We start from the raw sequence: 17,549 nt of genomic DNA on the forward strand, positions 1-17,549 counted from the left end.
CTATATCTGGGGGCATTTTTGATTGTCATAACTTGGGCTCCCAGGCTCTGTGTAGTACCTAGAAGCCAGGAGCATGGTCAAACGTCCCATGATGCATAGGACAGCATTGAAGGATCATCCAGACAAAATGTCAGTAGTGACCGGTGACATCAACTGAGGAATGGATAAAAAAGGAGGTGGTGTTTTTATACAATGGAGTATACTACTCAGCCATAAAGAAGGATAAACGAGAGACTTTCATAGGTAAATGGATGCAACTGGAGGCCATACTCATAAGCGAAATAAACCAGATGCAAATGTTGACATCATATTGTCTCCCTAGTGTGAGAAACTCAAAGAGTAAATAAGATCCAAAATGTATAATAGATATTGTAAACTGGGAGAAACTGTTCAAAAGGTAAGACAAATTGGTATGGGGAAAGGAAAAAAGCAAGGAAAAAGCAAAATATACATGCACACACACACATACATAATACTACTAATTTCTCTTAGTTCATTGAAAAGAAACTAAGAGAAACTTAGTTCATTGCTTGGACAACTAAATGCTTATATATTGTACTCAGAGTAACTAATTTAGAGATCATAATGTGAACTGTATTAACCATCATTAGTCTCTTATGTTGTTTTGAATTTTCTTTAAAAAAAAATAATGGGCAGGGGATATAGCTCAGTGGTAGAGTTCTTGCCTAGCATGCACAAGGCTCTGAGTTCAATCCCCAGTACTACCAAAAAAAACAGTGATGGGTGAGAAATCCTGCCCTAACTTCTCTGGCCTCCTGTCCTAGGCCTGGCCTCTCTGCCCCTCCCTTAACCTTCACCTAGGAGCTTCCTTGCACCCTCTTGGTTCCAGCCTCTCAGCTCTGCCTACTTCGGGTTCCCTCTCAGTGGTACCCCTGCGCCTTGGCCTCTTTGTGGGGTTGGCAGTAGTCGCCCTCCTACATCCCCACCTCACGCCCAGGCTATGGACTTTCACTGCCAAGCTTTTTGTTCTCACCCACCCTCCTCCTTCCTGTCCTAAGTTGATCTTCCCTGAGGACGGATGCAGTTCCCATAATCCCCTCCCACCCCAGATGCCTCCCCATAATAACTTTCTCTCCCTGGTCTACTACTTCTAAACATCACACAAGACACTTTTCTAGAACTAGCCCAGGTCAAGCTTAAAGCTGTGTGTGCTCTTTCCCCAGCTCTGTCCCTGACGTCTCATCTCCCCTTTCTCCTGGAATACTTCACCCCACAAAGCATACTTTTATCTCCTTGAGACCACAGGCCCTGGGAATTGCTGAGCCTGTGCCAGCACAAGCTTCTCTGGCTGAGGAACTCAGGGGCTCTGTCAAAAGTGACAGATCCTGTGGTGCCTGGGAAGAGGGCCAAGGGTGGGGGGAGGCAAGGCTTCAAACAGTGCAGGAAATAACAGTGGCGGAGCCAGAGGGGCTGTTGCTGGCAGCAGGAAGGCCGCAGCCCACGAGGCTGACATTCTTGTCTGTGCTTCCTTCGTGGAGGGAGCACAAACAAGACACTGCCTCACCTTCCGCCTCCCACCCCCACCCTCCTCAGGTTCAGATGGGCAGAGGGAGGGGTTCTGAGACAGAGCCAGCAGAGACCCTGACAGACAGCATTGCTCAGCCGCCATTATTCTCTTCCACCAGGCATTCCTCAAATCCCAGAAGAGCAGCATGAGCTGCCTGCCCAGGGCCTCCTTGCTCCAGGTCCGTGACCTGCCACTGCACCACACCCCTGAGGCCAGGAGCACCAGCAGAACAGGGCTAGGCCAGGACCGGAGTCCAGCCCTCACTGCATCCCCACCAGCTCCGTGATCGGCGGGGCTTGCACCATGAACTCCTCATAGCGATCGAGGAACAGCCAGAAGCGAGCCAGGTAGGAGTCCTCGTTGTAGGGCAGCTGCTTCTCACGGAAGAACTTGGACACCACGGGCTTCACCTTATGGAGATAGATGGAAGGGGGAGGAGGCTATGAGCTGAGCCTGTCACTCACCCATCTTTGTGTTGGGGGCGGGAATTATCTTTCCAGCCCCAGTTCTATCTGTTTTGTCTCAAGATGCTGGGGTGCGCTGAGGGGCTGAGGTACTGAGGAACTCCTGCCTCCCCCAACCCTACTGCAGGCAAGAAAACCAGGGTCTCCCCGCACCCCCATCCCCAGGGCTTCCTGCTGCATGGTAGCTCTGTAGCACAAGGCAATGAAAAGCACAGCCCCCTGTGCCGAGCGTCTACTTCACGTCAAGCACTGTAGATCGATGTATTTCCTTATTTTGTCCTCAAAGTGAGCCCTGCTTCCTTCAGGTTTACAGACAGGGAAGCTGAGGTTCAGAAAACTTGTCCAGAGTCTCTCACCAGTAAGAAACCCAGGGTGCCTAATCTGAAACCTACATCACTGCACGTCCTCCAGATACCCTCCCCATGGCCCCAGGGAGACTGGGACTGGAGAGCCCAGAGTTCTTGCTCCGCCTCTAGCCCAGTCCTTATTTACCTTCAGGCACATGTTGTCCGAGAGTGCAGGGAAGAGGTGGTGCTCCACGTGGCAGCTGATGAGGGAGTGGCCGAACGCCCAGTCCAGCACCGGCAGCCGGGGCAGGTTAAGCACGCCCAGACTCATCATGTGAATCCGCCGGGGCTTCTTGTCCAAGGAGAACATGGGGAGCCCAATGTGCTAGGATGGACACGCGGGTTACCCTGGGGGCTGTGCAGCCCTGGACCTGCGCCCAGCCCCAGGTGTCTTCCCCAAGAAGCAGCCCAGTTGCTTCTCTGGCATCCAAACCCTGCTCCAGCAGGACCTGGTAGAGGATCAGGGGCCGGGGCACCTGGTCTACCTCGGGTGCTGACCCAGTCTGTGTCCTGGGCTGAGCTCTGCCCATCTCTGGGCCTCATTCCCCAGCTGGGCCATCAGGGATGTGGCCTGGGCTCCCTTTGGATTCCCTCAAGGCCCATGATTATCTTCCATTTGTTCTCATGGTGCTAAGCCTCGCCTCATGCTGGAGAGACCCTCCCTGATCTCCCACCACTCAGAATCTTACTTGTCTCTCCAGATCAAGCCTAGCAACCTCTGGTACTTTCTCACTCAAAAAGTAAGTCCAGGGGCCTCTGCCAGGCTCCATCCTGGGTCTAGGGGAGTTGGAAGGGAGCAGAAACTTTCCTCCAAGCTGGATAAGCAGACAGGATGCAGTTATGAGCTTAAGTGATGAATAGCACTGTGCTGAGCGCCAGGCTGGCATACAGGAAGCCCTAACCTGGCGTGCTCACTGACCAGGAGCAGGGGCCACCCCTGTGGGGACAGCGCCAGAGCTGGATGAGAGCTGCTGACTTCCCACGAAGTCCCCTGCCTAGTGCCTGCCTCGTGGCACTGGCTGGGCCCTACTTCACGTGGGCATTGATGCACAGGTGTGAGCATGCCGGCTGGTGCCGAGAAGAATTCAAGGCCTCACCCACAGCCCCAGCTCTCCGTGAGATGACTCAGAGATGCAGCGTGGCCAAGAAGCAGGGGTCCCTCCTGGGTGGCCTCTCTCCCCACAGAGCCCAGGTCCAGCCTGCCGTCGGGCACCAGGGTGGGACACCTCACCTGGAAGATGTTGACATGGATGTAGGGGTGGGCCAGCAGACTTCGGGTGAGCAGCATGCAGGCCAGGGCTGAGCCGGGGCTCCTGAAGCCTGACACGTTGAGGAGCAGCCAGTAGTGGGCATAGAGGCCCAGGGAAATGAGGCCCAGCGTCTGCAGAGCTGATCCCAGCTCTACCTTCCTCAGCCGCTCTGCCAGGGGAGCAAGACTCGGAGTGAGGGGTGGGGCAGGGACCAGCTCTGCAGCCATCCTGACCTGGCTCCCGGGTGGCCAAGGCTGCTGAGGTAGAGTGTGGCATGAGAGGCTCAGTGAATCCACACAACATCCCTGAAAGGCGTGTTCACCCATTGTTTGGATGAGGAAACAGCCACTAAGCAACCCCACCGAGATCACAACCTGCGCCACACCCTGTTGCTGCCACCCTCTGCTACCACTCCGGTGAGGCCATCGGTTACAACACACACTGTGATTTCTGGGAGCTGGGCAAACCTGTGGCAGGCACACGGCAGGGGGCTGTTCGTTATCACTGAAAGCTCTAAAGTCACTGTCCTGAGCATTCTTAAATCTGCGGCCTCATTATGCATTCACACCGTTCTGCAGCAGCAGGTAAAGAGCCTGGGGCTCACCGAGGTCAAGTTACCCCCACACAGTCACCAGCCAGAAGCGCCACAGCCGGACTCGGACCATGTCTAGCCATGTGAGGAAGTCTCTGTTGGGCTTAGCTCCAGGCTCCTGGCTTCTACCCGGCACCCTACCCCACCTCCACCTCCCACGTGGCCTTTATGAAGCTATGAGAAGGCAGGAGGGGCTGGGAGCAGGATTTTGTAGGATCCTCAGACTCGGTAAGTGGCAGTACTCACCAAGAGCCACCAGAGGGGTTATAATGGGGACTAAGCAGGGTGCAAGGAACATGTAGATGTAGCGGTTGAGGCATGGCAGCTTCCACGTGCTCGAGTCCCCCAGCCCCAGCACGTTGGTGTAGCCGTGGTGCATCTTAACGTGGCCATACTTGGCGTACTCTGCAGGGAAGGCTGTGCATACCTGGGGGAGGATTGGAGAGAGCACCAGGCCCAGGTCAGGCACAGCCAAGGATGGCGGGGCCTGGAGAAGCCTCAAGAATGAGCCCACTCTCCTTGAATCCTGCAGCCCAGAACCTTCCTGACCTGCACAGACAGGGAGCAAGACTTTGCAAGGTTTGGTCTGGCTACCTTACAGAGGCAGTCAGACCAAACAACTGTACCCATTTGTCCTAGCTCTGCAAAGCATTAAGGGGATGAGAGGTCAGACCCTGCATTGTCGCTCTTGTCACTGACTACCACCCAGACGACCTCTAAGTCTCTGAAGCTACTGCTGCTGGCAAGGCTGGCAGCCAGTGCGGTTACTTTGTGCATGTTGGAAACCCCTGCACCTTCACCACACCACTTTACGTTCTGAGCCCACAACAGCACAGAAAAGAGTAGGGAGATGGCACGGGGATCACTGGAGAGCACCGCTCATCACAGCGTGGGATGGGGGTGCTGTGAGTGGGGGCTGAGCAAGCTTCTCCCTAGAGGTGACTCTTGTGGCGTGGAGCCTGCATGGGATTTTCTGAAGCTGTTCACGAGGACCTGTGCATTCTGACTCTGACTCCTAGAACAGTCCTTATGAATGCAAATGAGGTGGCACTATGGTGTCTCTTATGCGTGTAAGTATGCCTCTGTGAGCCTCTAACTGAATATTTCATCAAGGCCAGAAGACTTCAGTAATCTTACTGCAGATGCTGCCTGCCTGATTCCAGGAGTGAAGGATTTCCTAATACAGGTCTTTGGGTGCCTAGGTAAGTTTAATTGTTAACCTCATTGGTTTGTTAACTCCCATTGGAGCTGCCCAAGGGACTAGTAAAGCACATTCTGGATATGTCTAGTCTAGAGTCTGGGAGGAGTGACCATGGGGTCTGTGTCTCCTCTCTTGCCTCTGCCTCTCTGCCGCTGTTCCCCTGCTCTGCTTCCCGGCTGCCTGGAACTAAGCCCATCTGTTACCCCACGCCCTACCCCCATGACCCTGCTGCCTTTAAGCCAGCTGACCACAGACCACATCCCCAGAAACTGGGAGCAGAAGCAGACCCTTCCACCTTCAAGTCGTGGCTGTCAGATATTTGGTGCAACAGGAAAGCTGGCCAGTAAGCAAACACAGCAGGACAAGATTTGGACCAGGAGGCCCAAATTCCACCCCAGATAAGGATGACACCCCTGAGATGGTCCAGCCATTGCTCGCAACCCATCGGCCATCTATCCATGGGCAGTGAGAAGTAAGGGTCATTTAACAGTCTTGCTGAAGGGCCAGTGAGATAGCTCAGCAGACTAAGCAAGCGCAGGGGCCAGGGTTTGATCCCTGGCACCACATATTGCCCTGGCCCCACCCCCTGGGTGCACTGAGCCAGCGATGGAGTCCAGGCATGGTGGTGCATGCCTGTAATCCCAGCACTAGGGAGACTAAAAACAGCAGTATCACTACAAGTTCGAGCTGCATAATGAGACCCTGCACACACACACACACACACACACACACACACACACACACACACAGTCTTGCTGAAGAGGATCCCATATCTATACCCAGACAAAGTTCCACAAAATTCACAGCCCTTGGGCTGGGGAGATGGCTCAGTAGGATAAGCGCTTCCCTGGCAAGCGCAAGGGTCTGAGTTCAATCCCCGGTTCTGGAAAAAAAAAAAACAACAAAACTTCACAGCCCCCACTCCTCACTTCCTCCTCTTCTTCTTTTGCAGTACTGGGTATTGAGACCACAGCCTTCACACTGAGCTACATCCTTCTCTCTTTTTATTTTTTGAGACAGGGTTTGACTAAATTGCTAAGTTGCCAGCTGGGATCCAACATGCAATCCTCCTGCTTCAGCCTCCCAGAGTGCCGAGATTATGGGCTGCACCGGCACACGCACCTTGGCGCAGCTTCTTAAGATCCTGTGCCACACTCTGTGCCTGGCAGGCATCACAGCACATCTGAGCCGCCCTTGGGCAGGCTCAGACTCTGATGAGTATCATCCCGACGCTATCTTCAGCTAAATTTCAGGAGCCCCCAGCCTCTCATTTGTTGATTCTTTCTCGCAGTTATTCTTCCACTTTAAGCGTCCTCTGAGTGCCCTGCTGGCACTGGGCCCCATGCTAGGCTTGTGGTAATGCCAGAGACAGGGCCTGGAAGGGGACAGAACCCCTGACAGTACCTGACTGGCTCCTTCTGAACCCACTGCCATCGAATGAGTACTCAATGTCCTGCTCTGTGACTTTTCACTGCCGTCACTCTGCTATTCCAAGAGTGGCTCAAATGTGGCTGTATTCGTGCGGAGCCTGCTGGAGAGCCTGCCTCTCACCCCGAGGACTTGAGCTCTGGAATTTGGTCACCCAGAGGTAGGGTTGCCACATGCAACCAGTGAAAATAAGGATAACCCAGGTAAATCTGACTTCGAGTAAGTAATAGGCATCTGTTACCTTTGGGATATACTTATAAAGAAAATTGCTTACCTGAAAATTCACATTTCTCCAAGCATCCTGTATTTAATCTGGGAACCCTATGGCTGCAGCTGACAATGCCCCACAACCCCCAGCATTCGGAGTCCAGCCAGAAGGGCTGGTTCATCCTGGAGGAGCTGGCAGGGATGGGAGGAACGGGGGCTGGGCACATCACAGCCCAGGGTATCCTCTGTCTGAAGGATGCCGCCCTCGGATGCCCCAACACGGCTTTGTCCTGTCCGTGTCCCTCTCCCCAGGATGGCCTCCCCTTGGCTGTGCCCCCAGCTGGAGCCCCAGCCCCCGCTCTCATGCTTCCCACTCTTCTCCCCTTCTCCCTCAGCTAGATCCCGCCCAGGTGCCCTCCTTCCTTCCTTCCTTCCTCCTCTCCCTCCCCCCTAGCCCCATGGCTCAGCTGCCCGCTGGCCCATTACCTGCCTTATTTGCCCCAAATCCAACAGAGGAACCCAGTCACAACTATCTCTGAATGCACCATAATTTTATTACTATGTTTTTAAATACTGTGTTTACTGTTTAGTTAAACACAACGAAGAGGGAACTGTTAGAGCAAACAGAAAAGACAGCCCCCCATCACTTTCCAAAGAGAAAATGGGGCAGCTGAGGAGCAGCAGAGGAAGAAGACAGGTCCCCGTGCTTTCTAAATTCTGCATTAGAAAAACATTACCTATTTAGAAAGTAAAATGTAAGCTAAGTATGGTGTACACACCTCTTTTTTTTTTTTTTTTTTGCGGAACCAGAGATTGAACTCAGGCCCTCGTGTGCACACTTCTAATCCCAGCATTCAGGAGGCTGAGGCAGGAGGATCACAAGTTTGAAGCCAACCTACACAACCCTATCACAAAATCAAAATCAGAAAAACTACCAGGGTAGACGCTATCTCTGACCACGGTTCAAAGTCCCAGCCCCTCCGCCTGGAACACAGACCTCCTTGCTCCCCTTTCTCCAGGAGCCCTGTTAGATTGCTGAGATCCTAGATTTCTCTGGGTCCCTTGTGTGCTGCGGAGTGTTAAATGAGATGATTCCTTTCCAGGGCATGGTATGCCACCAGCAAGTATCTGCTGGGACCATCAGCGTGCTGCGTGTGTATATGCGTGTGTGTGTGTGTGTGTGTGTGTGTGTGTGTTGCTGCTGGGTATTAAACCTGGGACCGTCTTCCCACTGAGCTACATCTCCAGCATCATTTTTTTTTCTTTTAATTTTGATACAGTGTCACTAAATTGCCCAGGATGGGCTCAAACTTGCAGTCCTCCTGTGTCAGCCTTCTGGACTGCTGTGATTACAGGTATGTGCCACCACATGATTTAGATCTTTATTATGTTGATGTCATGTGTTGGTCTCTTTCCCCACTGGACTCAGCCCTTGGAAACAGAAGGGGTCTTATTCAGCACCCGGTGGCAGGCACATGGCCAGGCTAGAGCAGAAGTTCCACAGTACTGCAAGCATAGCTCTGGCTGCAGGACCAGGTCACAGCCCTGGCCTGGTTCACCCACCTGGACCTGCGAGCCAGTCTCTGCCCCAGAGCACCCAGCACCCTGGGGCTTCCTCCAAGTCTCCTCTGCTGGCTGGATGTCTACTGTCACCCTCACCACAGTCCTCTGAAGTCTCTGCCATGTTTTCCCCAGCCCCTCCCTCAAGGGACTGCTCCTCATACCCACGAGGCCAGTGCAGACTGCTGTGACCGGTCCAGGGCAGTTTCTGTTGCCCCCATCCCTGTCTGCTTAGGGGGCTGTCTGTAAGCCCATCAGAGCCACCTATGGGAGAAGCCGGGATTTTTGATGCCCCCCGCCCCCCCAATGGGAATCAGAATGAGAATCCCTCCCCATGGTTCCCAGGCTTTTAGGTCACACCACAGTTAGGGAAGGGAAAAGCACTGCTTAAAAAATGCATTTTAGCAATGCACGTGGTAAAGTGGCACAGAACACACGTGTGCATGCGCACACATGCCAGCAGTGATCGTTTCCTTGGTTTTCATATCAAATGACATGCACGTAAATATAACTATTGGGGGAAACCAGGTGGACGATCCGCCGGCTATCTTCCGCTCTTGGAAGTTCTGTGAGTCTGTAATTGTTCAAAAACATTAAGTTTTTATACAAACGTATATTTTGTCCTGAAGATCAGTGTTTGCTCCTAAATGAATTTAAGACATTAAAATAATAAATTCCTCTTTTTTTTTTTTTTTTTTCCTGCAGTGCCAGGGATTGAACTCAGGACCCTGTGCTTGCCAGGCAAGTATTTGTTCCACTGAGCTATCTCCCTGACCCAACTCCCATTGAGATCTAGCAGTATAGTGCAGTGGAGCATGTGCTTAGCCTCCATGAGGCCCTGTGTTGTTCAATCCCTAGGGAGGGAGGGAAGGAGGAAGTAAGAGTGGACAGGGGAGGGAAGGGGGGGAGGCGGGAGGGGAAGGGAAAGGGAGGGGGAGGAGAGAGGAAAGGAAAGGAGTCAGTTGATTTTACTCAAACAAGAGCTCTCAGGTTTGGGTGGGACAAGCCCAGAGAAGGTCAAAGAGAGGCCAAGGAGCTAAAGGCTGCACCTGACTTGGGACAGAAGGGGACAAGGCTGGGGGTCCTCAGTAGTCTCCACCCCACCAGAAACTAGGAGGATGGTGACAGGCACTCCTCTGTGTGACAGCTCTTCCTGCAGGGCACCGGCACTGTGCAGGGCTCCCTGAGGACCACTGTGACTCTGCCCCTGTACACAGCACAAAGCCAGCTTCACAAGGCACATCTGTCACTGAGACGCAATACAGAGCTTCGTAACTGGCACAGCCTGTTCCACTCAGGGGAGTGTCGTGATGGGGATCCTATACAGGACAGTCCCCAAAGCCCTCTGTACATGGCGCCCTTTCACGGTGGAGTGAATTCTCCACAGGTGTAAGACTGAAACCACCACAGTGGCCTCTTCCCTCACCTGGCCCCCCACCTTTCAGTGGCCACCTGCACATGGCATCCTTTTCTGGAAGTCCCCAAGGATATGGCTGGGGTGCCAGTGATATAACAGGGACAGGTTGGGCCATGTGCTCTGCTGAGGAAAGCTAGAGAGAAGGCTGCTGCTTGGAGGGATGGAACTTTCTCTCCTGTGCCAACTTCCTTCTCCGAGAGAAGCCTACCTGGTGTGAGAACGGGTACGCGATCTGGATGCAGACCGCAGTGGGGCTCTCCCCGCAACACCACCCTCCTCTCTGTACCTCCTTTCACACCTACTGGGTCAGAAAGGCCCTGGTCCCACCCAGCTTGGAGCCAGTAATCCCTGGGAAATCCCCACAAACATTGCATGCCTAAGGAAGTCGGTGGTACTCAGCTGAGGCTGCAGCATTGGCAAGATCCCGGCAGGAACCCAGGCCTGGGACTGCATGCTCTTGCAGCAGTGGTGTCTCTGAGAGTCCAGGGAGGGGAAGAGCACAAGCCCCACCAAGAGAAGGCAGAAAGGGAGAAAACACCAGCCTGTAGAAGTGAGAAGCGCCGGTCAGGAAGGCCCAGGGCATGCTCAGAGGTCCCAGGCTGCTTGAGACCTTGTCCTGCGTGCCGCCCAACCCAGCCCGCAGCACGCACCCAGCTCAGTGGAACTCAGCAACTTCCCTGTTAACAAACACAAGACAGTAACAGGCAAAACAAATGCTACCACACACGGCTCACCCTGACCTTGCAGTGGGCCGAGCTTTCCCTCCAGAGAGAAAAAGCAAAGCAAACAAGGAGCACCAAGGTCGGATCTATGGCATCTCACGCAAGGCATGCCAGCTGTGTGGGGGGAGGGGATGTCATCCCTCCAGCTGACTCCACAAGAGAACTAACTCTGGATGTTGAATTAAGTACATGCCGGGGGTCAGGGAAGCTGGTGGGGCTGACAGTCCAAAGGCCATGCCCTTGACTTCAGGCCCCTGTCTGGCCCATAATATCAGCAACTTCCTGGAAGGCTGCAGTGGCCTCACGCATGCCCACTGGGGAAGGCGGCTGACCCATCCCCTGCCACATCCCAGGGTTGGGCCTACCACAGAGGTCAGAAAATGGAGAGAGCCTCCCCACCCAGGTACTGGAGAACTCGAGTGACAAATTACTTGTGCCCTGCCCCCCAGGTGGCTGCCGCACCAGCCCCTGTCACAGGATGAGGTGGAAACCAAGCTGCTTCTCTGCTCTGAGGGGCACAGGTCTCCAGGTGATCCTCGGTCACACAGCTTTGTTGTCCCTAATTCCAACTGCAGGGTCAGGGCAGGAAATACTAATGGAAGACATGCTGAGAGCTCAGGCCTGTGCAGAGGTCGAACAGATAAAGAGGCCAGACTGAGGCCACTGGTCTGAGGTGCCTGGGGGCAAGACCACGTACCGTAAGCTGAATTCGGCACCCTGGCTGCTGGTCCCACAGGTCCTGGGGAAGGCTTCTCAGAGGTGGCATCCTCAGCTCCTTGCCACACAGCACCAGGTGTGTACAGCTGGGAGTGTGTGTGTGTGTGTGTGTGCACGTGCGCACCAGCAGGCAACTGCTGTTGGCGTGTGAATGCAAGTGTGCAGCATGTACTAGCTGCTGTGTGTGTGTGTGTGTGTGTGTGTGTGTGTGTGTGTGTGTGCCTCCCCATACATGACAGCACACACAAAGTCTCTTATGTCGGGGCAGCAAGGATCAGGGGTCCCTGTGTGAGCACCAGGGAACTTGATAGAAACGCAGCGGCCAAGGGCCTCTTGTGCAACAAGCCCGGGGCACCAGGTGACTTGGCTGGGCACCCACGTTTAAGATCCACATGGCCATCTGTGTGCAGTTGTCCAGTCGTGTCGTCACTCAGTCCTCAGTTCTGCTCACCCCCAGATGCCTCCAGGCTCCTGGCACTCGGTACAACTTTGAGAATCCAAACAGCTAACCCTTCCCCTTCAGTCCAGCACTGGGACAGTGCCTACACATCAGCACAGCCGGCACTGCCCCTGTCTGTCTTGGCAGGTCACAAACTCAGTGGACCGGCCCACACCTCCAAATCTGCCTGGGGCCACAGCCAGGGGTCCCTGGGAAGGATCCCTGAAGATGGGGAGCCTGCGGGTGGTTCTCCTCCTCTGCCCCTCAGCAGTGTGTGCTGGTGGGAAAGCAGGGGCAGAGGGGAAAGGGAAATACTGGGGCCAAAAACAGGAGGTGAGAAATACTTCTACCGCTCCGCTGATCCATTATAAGATGTGTACATGTATAGTTTTATGAAGTTTTATAAAGTTATGTGGCTTTATGAAAAGTTAATAATTGAGTTCTTAATGAAAAGTTAATAATTGAATTAATTAGTCATGATAACCAGGCCCTGCCAGAAAAAGCCTGTTTTTGTTATAGCCCCACACTTCATTCCTAAGGGGCCTGGGTGGCCAGCGAGGCCCACCCTGGAAAGGAAAAGAGAATGAGTTTAGCAGAGAATCTGAAGAGGCCTTGTGATGGCTTGTGTCCAGCTGTCCCTCCAGATCTTCATACTGTCCTGGGGCCAGGTTCTAGAGTTTGTGATTGATTCATGGTCCAGTGCTGGGATTGGTGGTGAGAGCGTTACACCCAGCCCGGGGCAGCAGCCTGCATACACTAAGGGAGGGACAGAGGCCTGCTCTCTGTGGCGCTCCCCTTTTGCTCTTGTTGCTTTTGCTGTCTTGCACCACCGTGAACGGCTGCCCTCTGCCATGTGCCGCTCTGCCTTGGAGCTGGCTGAGCATGGACTGAAACCTCCACAAACTATAAGCTAAATAAACCTGTCTCCCCTAATTCTGGGTGTCAGGTATTTCATCCCAGCGGAAAGTAACCCAGACAGGCCTGCTGACCAGTCAGGAGAGAAGGGCAGCTCAGCAAGTAAACTCTGCCTTCCTGGCTGGCCCACAGGTGAGAAGCCTGAGCGGAGAAGGGTAGATAAGGGAGGGCAAGGGTCAGGAGGAAGGTTCTTCCTGGAGGCCCAGGGGAGCAGTGCCTTCTCAGGACCACTCAGCCACTGCAAGGCCTCACACAGGCATAAGCTGGGGCTGGGATGGTGAACTCCTCCCCCTTTTTTATTTGTGTTTCACATTTTTAATAAACCCTGATTACAAAACCTCAAGACCTCAATGGTAGCCACGGGCCAAGGCAGAGAGCCAGCCACCAGCCACAGGTATCTCGTAGGAGGAAGAGGCTCTAGTCACACTTGGCCCAGTGTTGCAGAGAGGCGCATGGGCCAGGAGAAAGCAAGGTGGCCAGGCCAAGGCCACCGGCCTAGATAGACACTGGATACCTATCACACAGTTCTCTACCCAAGGGTGCAAACTCCCTCTGAGGAGCTTGGGGAGGCACATAAAAGCACACACGCATGTACACACATGCACACTGTAGTTAGTGCACTCTGCATACGCTCCTGCATTCATATTGCCTGCCCATGTGGACACACCTGTATGTGTACACGGAATAATCACCCCACCCACGTAGTACCCCGGGCTGCCCCCAACACACACGCACACATGCACATCACACTCACCTCTACAAAGAAAAGCGCTAAGATCTTGTTCCAGTATTTGGACTCGGTGAGGGCGTTGTGAGTGGCCAGGTGACTGCCTTTGACGGTGAGTGTGTAGTGGCACACACCCAAGATGGTGATGCCAATGGCAAAGACCAGGACATTCTCAGAACGCAGGCACAGGAACCCTGCAGGAGAGGACAAGGGGACAAAGTCTGTCTCCAGCTCTGAGAGATCTGGACCCAAACAGCCCACCCCAAGATCCCAGGCCAACGTGGGGCCGCCTCAGGCACGGGTGGCAGAGGTCCCTCTGCACCTGATGTAGACGCGGTGGTTCTGTCTACCAGATTTGGGACACAGTAGAGCCCATGGGCTTCCCAGTGAGACTAGTGGTCCTGATTCTGCTCAGTCCTGCCCTTGAGCCCCAACACTGTACAGAGATGAGAGCTGATATTATGGCGATTCCAGACCAGTACAGATCCAGTGGAAAGCCCCACGCCCTCTCCTCCCCTCCACTGCCTCTGGAGTCTCTTCCCTCTTTCCAGGTCACCTCATTCCTCCCCACCTCTCCAGGCCTCCTCAACTTTCCCCTCTGCCACCTTCATGCTATCAGGGCCCAGCTCCTCTGGGAACATGGGGTGAAACACCCCAAACCAGACTTTCAGGTTGGAGATGTGTCCCTCGATCCTTGTGGGACGTCCGCACCCCACCCTCACTCCCCGCTCCCCTCCAGCCAGCAGGACCGCGTCTGTCCCACGCCCCCACCCCGCTTCATCCCACCCCCACCCGCAATCTGTTTGTTCCCCTGTGTTCAGTCCCTGAGTCCCTCACCGGCCGGCACCGCAAGGAGGCTGAGCGTCAGGATGGCGCAGTCCAAGCCGCGGCGCTCCCACCAAGAGCTCGCCCTCACCACGTCCTTCACCAACCCGTCCAGCTCGCCCAGCAGCTCCTCGGCCCTGCCGCCCTCCGGGGGCGGACTCTTCGGCTCCATGGGCTCCCCGCGCGGATCCCCGCTCGCCCGCCTGCTAGCGAGTACCGGAGGACTCCGGTGAGCGTCTGCGGAGCGGGAGAGGCAGGGAGCATAGTCGGGGGCGGGACGGGGCGGAGTCTGCGCCGGGTTGGACTGCGCTGGGCACAGTGGGTGACACGGGTGAAGGTGCGGGCTCCCCTACCCCTCCTGCTGCTGAGCAGGGATCCAGGCTCTGTCCGCCTGCACCCTCCTGGCCCGCCGCACCTGAAAGGCTCCGGAGGAGCCGAGGTGCGGGGGGAGGGGGGAGCGGCTGACGGCGACAGTGGAGCGAGAACCAGCTTAGGGTAGAGGGGACGAGGCTAGAGAGGGGACAGAGACCACCGCGGAGACCTCAGAAGGCCTTCCCTGGCCACCAACCTCAGTGCCCTCTGTCCCCCACCTGGATTTGTTGCGGCGTTATCCCCAGATCTTCTCTTAATATCGTCCACTAGTCCCCTACCGTCCTGCCCACCCTAGACGGAGGAATTCATCCCTGCCTGTGTCCAACAGAGGGACCCTGGGTGTTGCAGGACCTTTCCATTGCCACTTTGGCTCAGGTGGTGTCTTCAGCGCCTGGAGCAGCTGCCGAACACAGATATGGTACTCAGGGAAGTTGAAAGACTGGCTCCTCCTGTGGGATAGGACGCACAGGGTCCCCTCAGAGTGTGGCTTTAGCAGGGGGTGTTGTAGGCAGCTAAGTAAGATAGAAATATTATAGGCAGTCACACAGGGCCAGGCCCTCAAGGAGATAGCACGGAAGACAAGATAGGTTGCAACTATGAGAGAGATGATGCTCCTGCTGCAGGCCAGACCTAGAGACTGAAGATCCAGCAAATGCTGACATCCCCATAGATTAGCCTCCGGGATTGATCATCACCCCGAGGAAGCCAGGAACAGTCACTAATCCTACCACTACCGCTGGCTTCTAGATACACTCTTGTTCTATATCTGTGCCCACTTGCTATGTGACTCGCTTCCCCATTTGGTTGTGGATTTAATCAATTTTACCTGAGCAGTGGTGCTTGTGATCTCATTGGGTGACCCACCTCATGCCCACTCATGTTCTCCACCTTAGACCTGCTTCACCGCATGGTTTTACTCTAAAGTCCCTGAAAGAAACAGCTTCCTGGGGACAACCTGCTTGGGCCTCCCTTCTGTCCCTCTCTAGGACAAGAGCTTTCTTTCCCCAAAAAAACATTCTGCTCTTAACCTCCATTTGTTCTTAAAATTCATTCTTTGGTTTTAGAGAACACAAACTCATCCCAGGTACCTTTCAGGTTGGGAGTTTCCTTTCCCCTATATCACTTGGAGGTCATCCACCAAGATCATTGGATGGAGGTATGAGTTTGCTTTTCTTTCATAGATTCTGGATTGGAACTTGCTTAGGTAACAAATTTTTATGCTTCCAGTGTTGATATGTCTTGGCCCATTGCTCATAATTGTTTATGCTTTGCCTCATACAGCTTTGTCTTATATAATTCTATTAAAATCGCTTACAATTGCTTATGCTTTGTCTCATATGGTTTTGTTCAAATGTTGGTGAAAATATTGGAAAATCCAAGTTAAAACATGGAAATGTAATAAGGTTATGATATTTCTCTAATGGGACATTTTATGGCTGTTTTGTACTTGTATATGTTGCATTTGAACTAGTTGCTAAATGTACTGGTATTCCTTGTTTGACCTTAGACAATAGCACTAGAGAGAGTAATGTTAGTAAGCCTCCTAGTGGACTCTATAAACTTCTATAAAATGGGACTTTTTTTTTTTTTTTTTTTTTTTTTTTGGACTGGGCAAAGTAGCTTTATTAGAGAAAGCCAGGGCTACATAGCATTTAAGAGTTGGCATCAGGGCCCTATTTCTTGCCAAATGTGGGCACAACGTTGATGAAGCGCCGGTTGTACTGCATTTGCTGCTTGGCCTGGCCTGTCTTCTTCTTCTCCTGTTTGGCCACCTTGGGAGTCTGACCAATCATTTTTCCAGCCTGAGCTAGGGAACCGTGGACTTTACCTCCAAGCATGTGACCAGCTAAGGTGGCTTCATCCTCCAACAGTTGGCCTGCCAGGAGAACAACTTGATCTTCCAGTGTGATGCTCTCCAGTGATGTCACATGAGTCTTTATCTGAGCAGCCGTCTCCTGGCTGGTCACTTTGAGAGTATATAGGTCCTGGGCATGGACAAAGAGTTGCATGTTGACAACTAAACAGCTAAGCCAGCCACCACTACTACAACGATAGAGTCCAGAAGGTAGAATGGGACTTTTTGAATGTAGCTCAAACTTAGAAAATATACATGCCTGTATATGAAACATGGAACTCCTTTTGCCAACTAAATGACATTAGATCAGCAATTTTTTTTTGTTGTTGTTGTTATATATTTAGTACAGGGTCCACAGGGTCTCACTACACAGATCAGACTCATAGAGATCCTCCTGTTTTCAGCCTCCCAAGCACTGGGATTACCACCACGTGCACCACCACGCCCAGTCTAAACAATTTGCCTGGACTTTGGACTTTATACCTTTTTTTTGGTGGTACCAGGGATGGAACTCAGGACCTTGCACTTGCCAGGCAAGCACTTATTCCACTGAGCTATCTCCCTGGCTCCCAGCAACCGTTCTTAAAGACTTGGAGGACAGGTTTCACTGGGACAGACTGGCTCTGAGCCCCCTCTACATGCTAAAGGAAATGTTAGGCCTGCTCTGTTTCAGTTTCCTTTCTTTGATTTTACTTCTAATTTTCCTACCTCTTTGTACTTTCCTTTTTTTTTTTTTTAAACATTTATTTATTTATTTATTTAGTGTGTGTGTGTGTGTGTGTGTGTGTGTGTGTGGCCAGCTCAGCCCACCAGGGGGCAGGGTTGGCTGGCAAGTGGTGCTGGGGATTGAACCGCAGTCCCTGTGCTTTGCTTAGCTTAGCTTAGCTTGTTCTAAGTAGGTGCTTTAGACCACTGAGCCATCTCACCAGCCCCTGTACTTTCCTTTTTAGAGGCATGTAAAATTAGGAAAACTCTAGACTGTT

General features: G+C 53.2%; 1 protein-coding gene and 1 pseudogene across 2 annotated transcripts; both read right to left on the reverse strand.

Moving 5' to 3' along the window:
• Positions 1-432: 432 nt before the first annotated feature.
• Fads6 (fatty acid desaturase 6) lies at positions 433-15,219 on the reverse strand. Of its 2 annotated transcripts, none has more exons than XM_004630080.2 (7): positions 15,063-15,219; positions 14,352-14,542; positions 13,542-13,708; positions 4,428-4,608; positions 3,571-3,758; positions 2,485-2,664; positions 433-1,938 (listed from the first exon to the last, which is right to left on the reverse strand). In XM_004630080.2, exons 1-7 carry the CDS (start codon positions 15,068-15,070, stop codon positions 1,789-1,791), a joined length of 1,065 nt encoding a protein of 354 aa, XP_004630137.2. In that variant the 5' UTR covers positions 15,071-15,219; the 3' UTR covers positions 433-1,788. The 2 variants fall into 2 exon arrangements, with proteins under 2 accessions (XP_004630137.2, XP_023569951.1); XM_023714183.1 differs by having other exon boundaries at positions 14,352-14,576.
• A 1,165-nt stretch (positions 15,220-16,384) lies between these two features.
• LOC101582552 lies at positions 16,385-16,720 on the reverse strand (annotated as a pseudogene).
• Between the last annotated feature and the right edge of the window lie 829 nt (positions 16,721-17,549).

Source organism: Octodon degus, unplaced genomic scaffold (assembly GCF_000260255.1).
Source record: "Octodon degus isolate 3935 unplaced genomic scaffold, OctDeg1.0 scaffold00033, whole genome shotgun sequence".
In the NCBI taxonomy this organism is placed as follows: Eukaryota; Metazoa; Chordata; class Mammalia; order Rodentia; family Octodontidae; genus Octodon; species Octodon degus.

Coding starts and splice junctions, on each gene's coding strand:
- Fads6 (XM_004630080.2), bottom strand. Junction 4,609..13,541: donor TAGCGCTTTTCTTTGTAGAG/GTGAGTGTGATG, acceptor ATCCTCCCCCAG/GTATGCACAGCCTTCCCTGC. Junction 2,665..3,570: donor TCCATGTCAACATCTTCCAG/GTGAGGTGTCCC, acceptor TGTCCATCCTAG/CACATTGGGCTCCCCATGTT.